Genomic DNA, 14,592 nt, shown 5'->3' with positions numbered 1-14,592 from the left:
TAACCGGCCCTCCTGCAGTGAGGTGGTTGGATGGGGCGACACACAGCAGCTGCAACAGTGACACAAACCCTCTCGGGGTCGCAGCGGCCAGAGCCGGGCAGATCCAGGAATCGGGGGCTGGAATCCGATTTGGAATTCCGCTCATCCCCGAGTCCTCATTCCTCGCCTTACTCAGATAACTGAGCTTGGCAGAAGGAAGGTAAAAATAACCCCCAAAAGTTTAAAAAATTAACACATATCCCAGGGGCCATGTGGCTTGTAGCAGTGTGTAAATTCACACAGACTCAGAGAAATACACATGAAAGTAATAAAGGACAAAAATAGACTATACAGAAATCCTCCTTCAAAGTACCATTCAACTGTTCTACATGCTTTTGGGTGATGAGATGATCAATGCATGGATGACGGTTCCTGCGAGCAAAACACCTCATATGAGCTACATCAGTGTATTACTGACTACTTTGTCAGAATAAGTGACCATGACCTGCTACCTGTGCAGTGTGTGGAAAGTAGACACATCCTGCCAGTCGCTATGACAACCCAATGATGCTGAAGCGGGTAATTCTGGGAGCTCCTCACATTGCCTGGGTGCCGTGGGTCTGGCACACTGGACCAACAGAGGAGTCCCTGGAAAGCAGATCACGTACCTGACGCTAGCTGAAAACCATGCACGTAAATATCATACATGAAAATATAGACTGAAGAAAGTAACAAATCTCAGACTGGCTCACACTTTCTCCGGCACCTTTGATGAGGGTGACAACTTAATCCAACTTCAATTCATCCTCTCTTTGTGTGTCTCCAAGGACAACACCATGACCGCATCATCAGCTATGTTGAGACTGCAGATACAACACTCCCAAAGAGATCACAATGAGCTATTGGATCTAAACATCACACGACCCATTGCAATCACAAAAGAGAAAGTAGTGCTGACACTGCAAGAATCACTAAAATCACTTTTTAAGCCATTTGATAATAACAAAATGTTTCAGAGACAATGAGAGAGTCTACATGACTCACCTGTGAGAATTATGCATTACCTTTGCCTGTTATGTTCTCTTGTTTGAGCAAACACTGACAGCGCACGTTTCGGCACCTCCCAAACTCTTATCTACGCCCATTTGCATCAGTTTTTGGCAAACCCAGAGGACAGTTTGCTCATGGCATCAGCAATATTCCCCACTGACATAGACACTCCCGGGTTGACAACAGTCTCCTTTTCTCTCCTGTGCAGCATTCTTTCATGTTGAGTGCTTCGGTCTTCCAACCTCACAGACAACTGAAGATGAGATGTCCTTTTCTCATCCTTTTCACCACGCTGGCTGCGGTACATGTCTTTGATCAAGCACACCCTACCACAGAGCGTCTACTTTGTCTTGCTGCAGAAAACTGCATCTCACTGAGTTAAGCCATGGGCCAACCAAAAGCTGGGCTGATGCATAGCCATTAAAATGGACTGCTGGCTTCTTACTAAAAGACACACATTCCAGACACTGATAACACAAAGGCTGATTCATTAATTGTACTAACTAAATAAGCAAGAAAACGGTAAAAACTTAAAAACATGGCATGTCCCCGGTATTAAATGTCAGAGGCATTACATCAGAACAGCCCAGAACCCATAAAGGAAAGTACCACACTTACTGTATGAAAAGACTCTCAGAGGGAGAGGTTCACCTTTAAACTGTACGGCACAAAGGACAAACAGCAGCAGGGAGAGCAGCCAGGGCAGTTGATCCCACTCATGGCTCAGGGCCATTGTGGTGAAACGCACGTCACGGCTATTACGACAGCCTCTCCACTGCTGCTTTGCACCTGTTGCTGCCCTGTGCTTTGCATGCTGACCGGCATCCTCCCTGCTCACCCGGAGTTTACCTTCCAGAGCTGCACGTAGCGCTCCATTCCAAACACACAAAGGGCAGGCATTAAGTCGGCGGCCGGCAGCTATCACACGTCATGCTGATGAAACATTAACCTGGCAATCCTGGCCACATCCAAACCTCGGCCGGTAATATCACGCGCACAGTGCGAGCCTTTCGACATGACAGCAGGTTGTATGGCAACATACAGCATTCTCAACCTGTGCCCGTGTCACTATAGAGGCGTTACATTGGTTCGATGCCTCGGTGCCGCACGCAGCTGCTACGGCTAGAGCATCAGTGCAGACCTGCACGCTGGTACTCCGAGGTAGCCTCCACATACGCCACGTATGTGGACTGAGAGAACTGATAGAGACTGCTGTGAAATACTGGAGTCTTGTGGCCACCTACTCATGAGAGAATGGCCTTACTGTTTCATAGGCGATTTAATGCTCGCTCTTGTCTGACCGCTTTGGGCATAAAGACTCTGGCAGACTGGAGCAGGGAAAGGAAGCAGAAGTACTCAATCCAGAGAGGCGATATGGGCCACATAATTAAACACAGCGCTGCAATAAATCCAGTGTAACGGCTCATAGGGGTGTAAGAATGCGGTTGGAAAACTGCTGCTTTTCCTGCTCTCCGGAGCAACAAAACGGGATCATTGCGTTAGATGCTGCTCCTTGGGATACCTCATGCAGCACCTCAAACCAAATGCCCTTTCCGGACATTTCTTTGATAGATGGGATGCACTCTGACAGAGGAATAGGCAGCTGCCAGTGTCCTTTCAGGAAGATGAAAGCTCAGGACTAAAGGGGGTTGCGTCTCCTTATACCGTGGGAGGCTTGTAAAATCAGACATTCTGGCTTCTTAAGCTGCGAGAGGAGAACTGCACCCTTCTTACCAAGACTTGTTTCCATGCCTTTGTGGTCCCGTACAGTCCGTGAACAAAGGGAAGGGCTCATCCTGAGCAAACAATGGACCTCTGGCAGGTCCACCTGTTTTAACAGAGGACATCTTCCTGTGGGTTTTCGCAATCCTGTGTCAACACCCCTGGGCTCCAACGTGCCAATTGAATGGCCTGTTTTATGATCACCAGACAGCCAGAGCAATTGTAAAAGCAGCAAGGGATGTGATTCAAGTGACGCCCATCATCTAGCGAGACAGGAGCCAAGGCACCGGAAATGTTTTGGAGAGAAAGCTTTTGTCACTCTTTCAGTGTGTAGGGTATATAGCATAGGCACAGCGAACTCCCGTAGATGGGTTTTTTTTTTTTATTCAAATCTTCGCAGTGATTCTTCAGTCCATGCAAATGAGACACTGCAGTGTGCTCCCCAGAAACCAGCACCTCTCTTAAAACCTGCACCATTTAAGAGCAGTTCCCATTAATGTCACATCTCAAACTCTAGCGTTACCGCGCTGGCATTTTCCAACATCCTTCCCTTATCTTTCGAGACATTTTAACTAAGTGTCTAATCATGCTGCAATTATAAATTTGGATACCCATTTGTGCTTCTATTCATGCATTAGCTATTCAAATGGGTGATTTGGGTGCACTGCGTGATGTGCTGTACGCTCCGTGTGAAAGCGCTCTCTGAGCCCGAGTGGCTCGGGTTTACAGTAATTGAGACAATTGCAACGGCAGAAAGAGCCCGCCCCTTTGCCCTCCACCATCTTTCCAAGCTTCAGTTCCGCATCAGAGGACACAAACACTCTCCCTGCAAAGACGTTGTCCATTTGCATAATGGAAGCTCCTTCCTGCACCGCTGGAAGACTCACTGGTGATCTGCTTCCTCAAGTGACTGCTTCAGCAAGGAGGGCAACAAAACCCCCCTGACTTTGTTTCCGTCAAATGAACAAAATATAAATAAAAAGCATCTTTAAAACACAATCGTCACGCAGTAAAAATGGGATAGAAAGGATCTAATAGGCATACTGTGAAACCATTCCAGCACAGACAAGCAGAGGGTATAATTTGCTGGTAATGACTCCATGCACACTTGAGGGAAAAGGCTGAGTGGCTCAGTTCTGGGTGCAGGTCTCGTTGATTGGGGCTGAAGGAGTCACTGGGATCCTTCGGGACCAGCTTGTCACAGACCTCAGCCCAGTGTCTCTAGCCCAGCCAGAGGAACATCAGGAAGGAAGGATAAGAAGAGGCCCCTGGGGGCCACTATCCATTACAACTAGATCACAACGATACCATGTATTTCAAGGTTTCAGGGGAATGGTGACAGGACAGTCATCAGTTCTTCAGTCAGCCATCACTGGGTACTGCTCTATGACTAAAGGCCTCATGCACTCCCACCCCATGGCATACACTTTTTAAGTAAACGTCACATTTTACAATTACTTATGTAAACATCAGTTAAGCGGTCAGTCACACTTTGGCCAGCTGAAACCTGTTTTCCTCCTTTAGTCGGCACACATTACATAATTCCGGCAGAAAAATAAAGATGTGGTTCTTGGGTTAAGGCCAACATGACAGACGCTGAACACCAGTAATTACATGTATTCGTTTAGTGAACACTCTCCTCCAAGTGATTTATTAACAGAGAGGTACCTACAAGTATTTCCACATTTATACAGGTGGGTAATTTCACTACAGCAATTTCAGGGTAAGTACCTTGCTCAAGGGTACTACAGCAGTAAATGAGATTCGAACCGACGGTGTTTAGATCCAAAGGCTGCAACTACCATTCTATCAGCTGGTATGTGTTTTCCTTTTCCAAAAAAACAAAAGGTTTGGAAGCCTGATAATTGACTGACATCACACAAACGGAGACCTGCAATAAAGAAAGACCTAAAACTGACTCATATAATAAATACTGAAAAGCCTTAGACAACACCATAAAGTCGTTTAGTGTCTCGGTGCCCACACGCACCGAACTGGCGACGTTCACCCATTAGCGCCACGCTATAACTTTTTAGTACCAATAAACACACAGACGGAAGACTGCGGAGCACAGGGAAAGCACACTCACCATCTGAGAGCGACTCTTGGGGCACCCATTGATGTCTTCAATCTTCTCGTTGGCTGCAGAGACAGGAGGAAAGAGACACAGGGAAGGCGTCCTTCAGTGATCTCCATGGTTATTCTCCAACTACCTCAGCCGACTGAATGCAGAGGCACCACTGCAGTCCAGAGAGACACAGAAGGGCTGAAACCCAATCCCGTCAAAGCAAGTGTACGAGCGTCGGCCGGGACCTCGCTGCTGTTCGTGGGGAGGCTATTCTCATGCTCTCCTGCCGCCCCCAAGGGTCAGCCCACAGCAGCTGAAACGAGGCCGACAACTGCACCGACAGCGTCCGTGCCTGCCCCACCCCCAGGGTTCCAGTCCCGGGGACCCCGCTCATGCTCTGCAAAGGCCACGCGCCACTGCGCTGCACCGTGTGAAGAACCCACCCCGTTCTCCTGTTTATCAGGCTGATACCCACTTCAGCCCTTTCTTGTGGCCATCTTTGTGCTCCAGAGCCTGTAATGCTGCAGCTGTCGTACAGGTGTGGCGAGCGAGCGAAGTATTACCCGAGCTGAAGATCAAACCAGCGAGTGGCGGCCACAGTCAGCTGGGGATGCACGTAAGGAGGTCTGCAGTCACGCTGCCTAAAGCAGCTCCCACCGCACAAACGGCGCTCTCGGGTCTCAGACCCCCCTGCGAGCGCACGTGGAGCGCAGGCTCAACCGCCAGGCTAAAGAGCCACATCTTCAAGTAGTTAACGCGAAACGGACTGTTGACAGAGGGTCTCTGTACAATGGTCCGCAGATCCGCAGAAGAGCGACTTACTGCACGGGGCGTGACCTAACAGCATTAGCGCCAGTCCTAATTACAATTCATTAGTGCGTGAGAAGAGACGGGCGGCGCACCTGACAGCAATCTGTGCAGGGGCACAGGCTAACACAGCAGGGCAGCCCCGTTTTAGCTCTGCTCACTTCTCCTCATCCATTCATTACAGTGAAATAAGAGGCCGGAGGAGATAATTACAAGCTGCATTACTGTACCTCACTTCCACCCACGGAGTGAGAACCCTGCAGAATATGTTCAAGCCTGTACAAACTAGAACATTTTTTTGGAGCGAAAAGAGAAAAAAAACATATTCCCTCTATAATGTAAAGCAGGTCTCTTTCCCTCAGAAGTTGAGGGATGTAAGGAGATTGGCTGGTGTCTTGTTTCATGACATCTTCAGATGCCTTTTTGGGGAGCTCTTCAGGGTGGGTGGAGGGAGGCCAGGCCTAAGCTTTTCTCTCCTTCTTCAGCTTCTTCTTTCCTTCTTCCTCTCTATCGCTGTCTCTGCCACCCTCCACCTTTCCATCCCTGTCCTTTTCTGTCTGTGCTCTTCCTCTCCTGTCCCTCTCATTCACCTCCACATCTCTTCTTCATTCCTTTCCTCTGAAAGCCACCTTGTTATTCACCTCCTGGGAGGTTGTCGTATCTGCCTGGGGGCTGGTCAATTAAACAATGTCTGCGGCTCCTTCCCAAAGGGACTGGGGAGCAGAGGGGATAGGCAGGGGTCTGGGGACTGCAGTAAAGCAAAGTGAGAAATGTGATCATAGATCCATTTCCATATTGTTGTCATTAGTCCCGTGAAGACAAGGGGGGGTGCACACTTTGCGTCACTAAACATTTACATTTATACACTGAGCAGTGGTAGGTTTTTCAAAGCAACATACATTTGTTGTCCATTCATATTCATACATTAATTACTCCGACTTATTCAAATTTAACGACACTACTTACAATGCTAGACACACTACGCTCCCTACAATCGTTCACCCATTTAGACAGCAGAGCAATCGCACACACTCAATCATTTACTCACACAGGCACAAAGAGCAATTTAGAGTCGTCAATTAACTTGTAATATGTCTATGGACTGTAAGAGGAAACCCACACGAAAACTGGGAGGACATGTAGTCTGCGAAGAACTGGATTCGAACCCACATCATTGCATACAGCCCAGGAGATGTAAGGCACCAATGCAACCTGATGTGTCACCATGCCATTCATTCCGACTATGTATGTGACCTAAAAGGAATATCTAGAGACTATGTGTAAGCTAACATCCCCCAGTGGAACTGAAATAAAACAAGTCTAGTCATCAATATGGGTGCAAAATAAGAGAAATTTAAAATCTTCTTCTTTCACAACTTAATTTTTTGATTATGCATCTTTCATGAAAGAAAATTCATTATTGAGCACAACAAGGTATATTCATCAAACTGATTTCTATAAATAACACAATTACTGATATGACCTGGCACAGAAAAATAGTTGGGTCTGACACTCTTGTTTGGGATCAACAGGCCTTATGTCAGCATTGTCTCATCTCATTTCAGCACAAGGTTTTTCAAAGTGTACAGTGCAGTTAGAAAGGTGACCATTCATCCTTCAAACCTTCACCTCATCCGGCTATTTAAAACATGTAGGATCTGCAAAACCGTGTTTATCAACTGCTGGGGGTAGGAAAAGCTCTGGGAGTTCATTCCAGCACTTAATTTAGCTGAGAACTAATGAGCACATTATGTCTTCAAAGGAAAAAAGAAAAAAAAATCACAACACTTCACTCGTCTTCTCTTGATCCCCTCGTTCTCTCTCATATAATCGCTCCTCTGCCACCATTCTAAACAGAACTGAAAAAGAGAGTCAGATGATGTTCTCCAATGTCTCCTTTTCTATGTAGAAAGCCACTGAACTAGGACAGAAGATCACTGAGTCAGGAAACGTAACTGCACTTGCTCTCACTCCCCTGCATAAAAAAAGAAAGAACATCCATACAACATATTTGTTTCACAAATGGGTCTTGAGTGAGAAGTGTCAAGGACCCAAATTCAAATGAGCATTCAATGAGTAACCTGAAACATGACAAAGGGATCAGCTGGGCTGCCATTGTTAGGAGGGATTAAGTCCAAGAGGAAGTTTGTGTCGACCTTCTGAGAGCACCATTGTCGTGTCAGCGAGTGGAGAGAAACTGAGGGCAACAGTTCAGTAGAGTGAGGCTGGGGTTGCTCATATGGACTAATACTCCCCCTTAGAAAAAAACGGCAAAAAGAATGAAGATGGGCTTCCTTAAACTACATCTCTCCTCCTTTCCATTGTAGCAAAAATCAGGGTCAAGTGCCTTCCTGCATGTCACATGCAGAGCTCCCCTAAACACTATGGGTTATTCACACACTAAGCACAAAACAGTTACATGTACAGCAGTTTTATATACTGCTTGTAGATGTAAAATACATACAACATTTTTAAAAATCTTTTGCTAATTTCACTTAGCAGCAATATTCAGGAAAATTTTAATTGTACCATGATGTGACATGAAGTTTTTCATTCCTCACGTTATACCGAGAGGACCGATACGCAACATATTTTTTCAAAAGTTCTTAGTTATGTCGATTTCTGCATTGACTATGATTAGTTAGTTTACTAATTAAAAAATACCACTAGTTCTTCAGGAGTGTCAGTTTTAGCTTGGCACTATACTTTACAGCCATAAGAAGATTCTAGAAAGCACCAGAATATTCCAGAAAGCACCAGATCCGAAAAGATACAGGAATATTCAGTGCCTGGAACACAAGACAAGACAAAGATTTTTATTATTTGTTGTGTTGGTTACTGTCTCTCGCAGATACGTTTATGTGAAAATAGGAGCAAGCGGCTGACAAAAATGAACAAATGGGAATGTTCCTCACCCACGACTTGGATGATTTCAGCCAATAGCACCCCGTCGGTGACGTCCTGCTGCAAGTCCTTGATCAGACGCTTGTGGCCGGACTTGGCAAGATAATGGTTGGCCCAATCTGTGTAAATCTGTTAAACAAAAACAAAAAACCACAACTTGACGTCCTCTGCATCACAGGCAAAAAGGGCACAGAAACGTTCAAATATCAAAACAAACATGTAAATTTAAACAACAAATAAATGTGGCGATACACTCACATTAGGAAAGAACATCTAAAAACTTTGCCAGACAGACAAAAATAGCAAGTTGCGCGCTCGTTCTTCCTGGGGGCCAACTAGTATATTTTGCTTGGTTATTCAAATTCTGGGCATTGTGTACAATTCAACCATTCAGGCTGCGTGAGCCTCTTTCAAATGAGAAATCTCACATTATGGCTCAAGACAGACGGGCCTTTCACCGGCCAAGAGGACTTGAATGTGGCGTCTGAATAATGTGAATAGCTTGGCTGATAATTGGGTGCTTAGAATGGTTTCTGCTCTATTCTGGAATCTCATTATGTTGAAGGCTGTCAGCAAACAAGGCACTGTTAAGGCTGGAGAACTTATGAGATTATGCTGGTAAATACAACGTAGTCCAGCGATGGAGCGCTTTACACTTTGAGAGCTCCTTCCCCAAAACATTGTCACCAGAGGGGGTCGGGGCTAAGGGGATGATGGGGGATGGGGTTGAGGGTGAGGGGAGTGCCGCAGGGGTGCTGCTGCACAAAGGGGAAAAGGAATGAAACCAACAAGAGGACACCAAGACAACCAGTGTTTCTGCATTAAATCACAAAGCAGTTCAAGGCGCGAGGATGACAGCTGTTACACCATCACATCCTTTTCAGACTCATTGAGACAGAGCTGATCAGAGCTGACACTGAACTCATTGCAGAACCAAATCATGGGAACAAATTAATTCTTACATCAGATCAAACTACTCGTCGACACACAAAGCATACATGTCGTATGAAGTAGTTTTGTGTCATTTTGTGATCCTGGCTTGTAAGCTGTGTTAATGCATCAGTGAAATGTGATTCTAACTGGAAGGCTTAGCCATCAATGAGATCCACCCCCCAAGTCATTCTTCTAACTGGAATCATATGACATTGCAGTAAATCCCTGGCAAAGAGATTCAGCTTCCCAAGCCGCAGACAGAGTTAGAGCCGATAATGTTATGACCGAGCGCAAATGTGGACAGCGGGGTAGCAGCAGCGGGACCAGGGCCTCAGCACCACACTCTGGCATTGTGTGTGGGGTTTTGAGGGAAACCCCGCCCAAGCCCGTCTTACTGTTACTCACTGCCTGAATCACTGGTTTCGAGCAAGCGCAAACAACAGGTGCACATTCATCCGCACCAAATGCAGGACCGTCGGGCTTTTAGGACTGTTGGCAAAAAGGCTCTTAACAAAGCCAAGGGCATCGAACAGGAGGCTCGGTAGCGGGGATCTCGCTTTGAAGACAAGTGCACTCATTGAAACAGAGGACCGCATAATGAAAAAGCAAGTCAAACAAGCACTTGCAAGGTCATAAGGAAGATGTGTGACAAAGGAGGACCCTCACTGAGGAACACCATGTTTCCTTCAGAGGTCAGCAACAATAATCTCCATAAATCACGTTGTACACCTTTAATCAGTATACACACCCAGCGCACACCCTGTAATTTCCACTGACATACAGACATGACACACGATATGCAAAAATAATAGTTTCAGACCTTAATTTCTCATTCACAGAAAGCTAAGTAGACAAGCATGGAATCCTCAAAGTGTGAGGAAAGCGTGAAAAAACTAAGATGAGACAGGAGGGCTAAGAGTCACGGAAACTTTCCAAAGGACGTAATGGCAATCGTCTAAACTACAAACAGCATACTAAAGTGTACCCTCAGGGCAGAAAGAAGTGATGCTAGAGAGAATGTGGTGGAATGCCAGAAAAATCTATGTCTCCTTAGAGAAACGGATGGGTAAGATCTCCTTTAATCTTGGGCTTGCCCATATCAAGCTCCCAAATTCTCTGGGAACTACGTGATCAAAGACAGCCCTTCGATGACTGCTGGTGTGTCTGCATTCAGCTCATTTAAAAATGACACACCATAGAATTAGACACTCCAACGGATCTGGTCACATGTAGACATATAGACCTCGAACAATGCTCATGCCTTGATTATAAACACGGGTACGTTTCAAAGTAGGACTCGCAAACACAGCATATTGTGTTACCATTGAGCTGGGAGGCAGGAGGTATTTTGGGAGATGAACTGATGGCGCGAATGCTGCCTTCTTCCGGGAAACCGCTGTGCCATTTACCTGTGAGCGGCTGACGCATCCTGGGGGCTGCACTCCCACCTCCTTCGCCCTGTATCCTAGAGGGGGCCACGAGAACTAGCGCTGACCCAACACAAAGCCCCACAGCGCTCTGCCATGGAATGTGGCACAACAAATGACCACAAAGCATCATGTGAATCATCCTAGTGAATCATCACAACATGCCACAACAGAGCCGGCAGTAAATGAAACGACACACGGCAGTAGCGGTCAGACAGCCCTGCTATATTTTGGGTAAAGCAACAGCCAAATTTACTGTGGATGCAACAAACTTACACACGTCGCAAATTGACAGGTGTGGTAGGCGAGCACTGGAGAGGGAGGGGTGCATCAAGGAGAGGAAAAATGTTACAAAAAAACTGGTGATATTGCTTTCCGTCAAAAGCTTCATATGCTTTTGTTCTTTTGAAAACATTTCATAACTGCTCTACTCTTATTAAGGCTGTAAGGACAGGTGCCAAAAAGAACATGTGGCAATTTCCCAAAGACCCTGATTCCCCGCAGCACAGGGGTGCCGCCACTCTCAGAAAATAGAAGCCCCGAATGAAGGATGAGGTGGGCTTCTCTTTTCCTCAATTAATGTTTAACAGACTCTCATGTTCCATTCGAATAGCTGGCGTGACAGCAGCTCTCAGGGAATTCGGCTACAATTCCAAACGTCCATCAGAATCGCACGTGCAGTGGCGAAAAAGTGATCGGTTCCCATAAACAGCATCTGATAACTTCCACACTGTGGCAATGAGTGAAAATTCCATTTATAGTATTGTTTGCCAGCATTTAATAATCAAAGCTCCAATATAAATTTTACATAAACACTCATGGCAATCCACAGGCAGTAACTACAACAAACAAACCGTAAAAGCCGAGTGGAAGTTTGGCATCCGTCTCGTTCTCAGAACACACGGGCCGGACTTCGGTGCCCAGACTGCACAGAGGCCCGTCCTGCACAAACACGCACTCGCACGGGGACTCAAATCCAGGCCTCCCACACTTCTGCTCCAGTGGTCTCCTGAAAGGAGCCCAGGAGAACAGGTCATTATGAGCTGCAGAGATGGGGGCAGGTGGGGGCAGAGAATGTGCCAGAATCACACTAAGAGATCATAACATATGCTGTCAAATATAGAAACGAAAGTCCACCGTGTTGTGAACAAATAAGTCAACAGCTGCATTAGTTTCACCCCCATGCAATGAGGTATACATGAGCAGAGCCAGCAAAATGAGAGAAAATGATCACTCATTTGCTACGAGAACTACACAGGAAGTGATCATTTCAGCAGGACATGTGAAAACCATAATATTTAGAGTGAAGCATTAAAGTGAGCTCAATTAGCTGTCATTCTCATCATGCCTGACAGCACAGTACCTGTTCCAAATTAAAAATAACTTCCCTTGCTTTTCTCTTGCTGTGCCACACAGCAGGTGCTTGACATCAGATCACTGAGGATCTATTTTAAGATATTTTTGCATAAACACCGTTCCCTAGACTGGTTGTGACCCAGAAGACATGGTGGGGGGCGCTTACCGTTTTGTAGTGTTCACAGGAGAACCTGCTGTGGCCTCTCACTGGGGCCCTGATGGCCACGCTGAGCGTCACATCCTGGCCCCTGGCAGGGTCTTGATGCATATTCTCAGTTCCTGATCCCAGGGCCTGGAGACGAGTGCAGGCGCGCAGAGAAGGCCTTGGTGACACATTTAGCCATGCTCTTGCCTCCCTCATTCCACCTCTCTCTCCGTTCCAGGACCGAGATGATTCCTCCCTCGCAGCGACTGACTGTGTCTGAGTCCACCCCGAGTCGACCCATCAAGCCCTGCCTCTGCCTCCTCTGCTCCCCTCCCCTCTCATCCCCTCCTCTCCTTAAGGTACACCACACATTAGGCCCACGCAGTGCAAACAACACTCATGTGCTCTCAGCCTTACTAGACCCTGGTGGGCTTGGCCTCTGATCGTGGTTTACGGCCTTGTTAAACCGAACACCTGGCACTGGAAATACAGTACAGCGCTGGTTGGCCCGACACAGAGGCACTGACAGGAACGGGAAAACATAAGGGGAACAAGCTCTTGGTCCCACAACAGGTCCCTTTACTCTTGTCAAGCAAAGGTGGGGAGACTGTCAGTGTTCATCGAAAGCCCTTCAATATAGAAGCATGTTATTGATACAGTGATTGTTGGCTTTATTCATTTAACACATGCTTTTTCTCCAAAGTGACTTACAATTATTTACCCAGCCAGGTAATTTAAGTGGAGAAATTTAAGGTAAGTACCTACATTTACTTAGCAGACGCTTTTCTTCAAAGCAACTTCCAATGAACTCTACGTAGTGTTATCAGCCGACACACTTTATTCACCGCGGTGACTTACACTGCTCACAATGGGTCACTCATCCATATATCAGTGGAACACACTCTCTCTGTCACTCACGCTACTCACTGTGCCACCATGCCACCTACCTTACTCAAGGGCACTAGAGTTAGAAGTACGGATCGAACCAGCAACCTTCGGACCCAAAGGCAGTAGTGCTAACCACTAGCTGTTCCCCTGTTATTCACTTTGACAGAAGATTTCCTCATGTTACATGAGCCACATTTAACTGAAAGCTGAACACAAATCCCTCCATAAAAATACAACTAATTTTCATATTATAATAATACATAATTTATTCAGATTAAATACAGATAGATGTCAGGATCCATTAACGTACGGCACTACTGTCACATGATCGGTGCTGGTTCTTTTCCCAGTAGAGAAAAACTGAAAATCACACAGTAATTTCAGCACGTCAGCTGACAGATGGAAGGATGATGTGCTGAAGACAGCCATGAAGTTAAAGCACAAAACCTCCTCCAAGCAGCCTGTGTAGCAATACACAAGACATAGAGCCAGAAAACAAGAAACTCTGAGGTTACATGTGCCATGTGACACAACATAAAGTATGTCATCTCCACATGTACATGACAGGCATATGAAACAGGAAAATCTCTTCCCATGAGTCTCAGTAGGTACAGGTTTAATGGGTGCCGCATGTCTGGCAGGCAGCTCTATGAAGAGCCCCCAGAACTTGCTAACACATGGCAAGAAAATGACACGGTGATAATTTAAATCTGAGGAAATAAGGAGGAGACACCACTCTGGAAATGAGACGGTTGGTGGAAGTGCACACAGTAGTACTGTAAGTACGGGCATCGGTCCATACTGCAAGCTGCAACAGAAGAACACTGGAAATAGTCCAATCCACTGGGAAGAAGCTGTCAAAGGGTGGCTGGAGGAGAGAGAGAATAGTGCAGCCTGTCTGCCGCAGCCTGCTAATTCACCAAACCTCAGCAGAGCAAAGGAGCTGCACAGAACTGCCTGGAGAACCACCTGCAAGGGTGTTTACTGCCTCCGTCATCATCATAAGAGAACGCTTCCAGAACCTCCCCCAACCATGATGTCGGCAAGCTATCCCGTTGCCGAAGCTGGTGAAAAAGTTCTCACGGCTTGATTGCCTCCAACGTTGTATGTACAGAACCTTGAAAAGTTGTGATGGATGGATGTAATAAGTGAAATGGAACGATACTGTGCCTCCCAGCTGACAGCTGCGCTGCCTTTGAAAGCATCTTCTCCGACATATCCCCGATATGGCAGCCAGGCAGTGGGACCTCAGTAGAGGCAGGGGGACCAGGATGTCACTGACCGAATGCAAGCCACCGCCTGATCTCTCCCTA

General features: G+C 46.5%; 1 protein-coding gene across 6 annotated transcripts in view; it reads right to left on the bottom strand.

Annotated features, from left to right (window-relative positions):
• Positions 1-14,592, bottom strand: part of nav2a (neuron navigator 2a) — a 194,310-nt gene that overhangs the window by 70,429 nt on the left and 109,289 nt on the right. For all 6 annotated transcript variants that reach the window (XM_018763671.2, XM_018763666.2, XM_018763667.2 and 3 more), the window contains 2 exons: positions 8,542-8,659; positions 4,841-4,893 (listed from right to left, as the gene is read on the bottom strand). In XM_018763671.2, coding sequence (XP_018619187.2) covers positions 4,841-4,893; positions 8,542-8,659 — 171 coding nt within the window. The remainder of the gene's footprint in view (positions 1-4,840; positions 4,894-8,541; positions 8,660-14,592) is intronic.

This window comes from Scleropages formosus, chromosome 11, assembly GCF_900964775.1.
Source record: "Scleropages formosus chromosome 11, fSclFor1.1, whole genome shotgun sequence".
In the NCBI taxonomy this organism is placed as follows: Eukaryota; Metazoa; Chordata; class Actinopteri; order Osteoglossiformes; family Osteoglossidae; genus Scleropages; species Scleropages formosus.
Note: the sequence above shows the minus strand (reverse complement) of the source record. Positions and strands in the feature narration are given on the sequence as shown.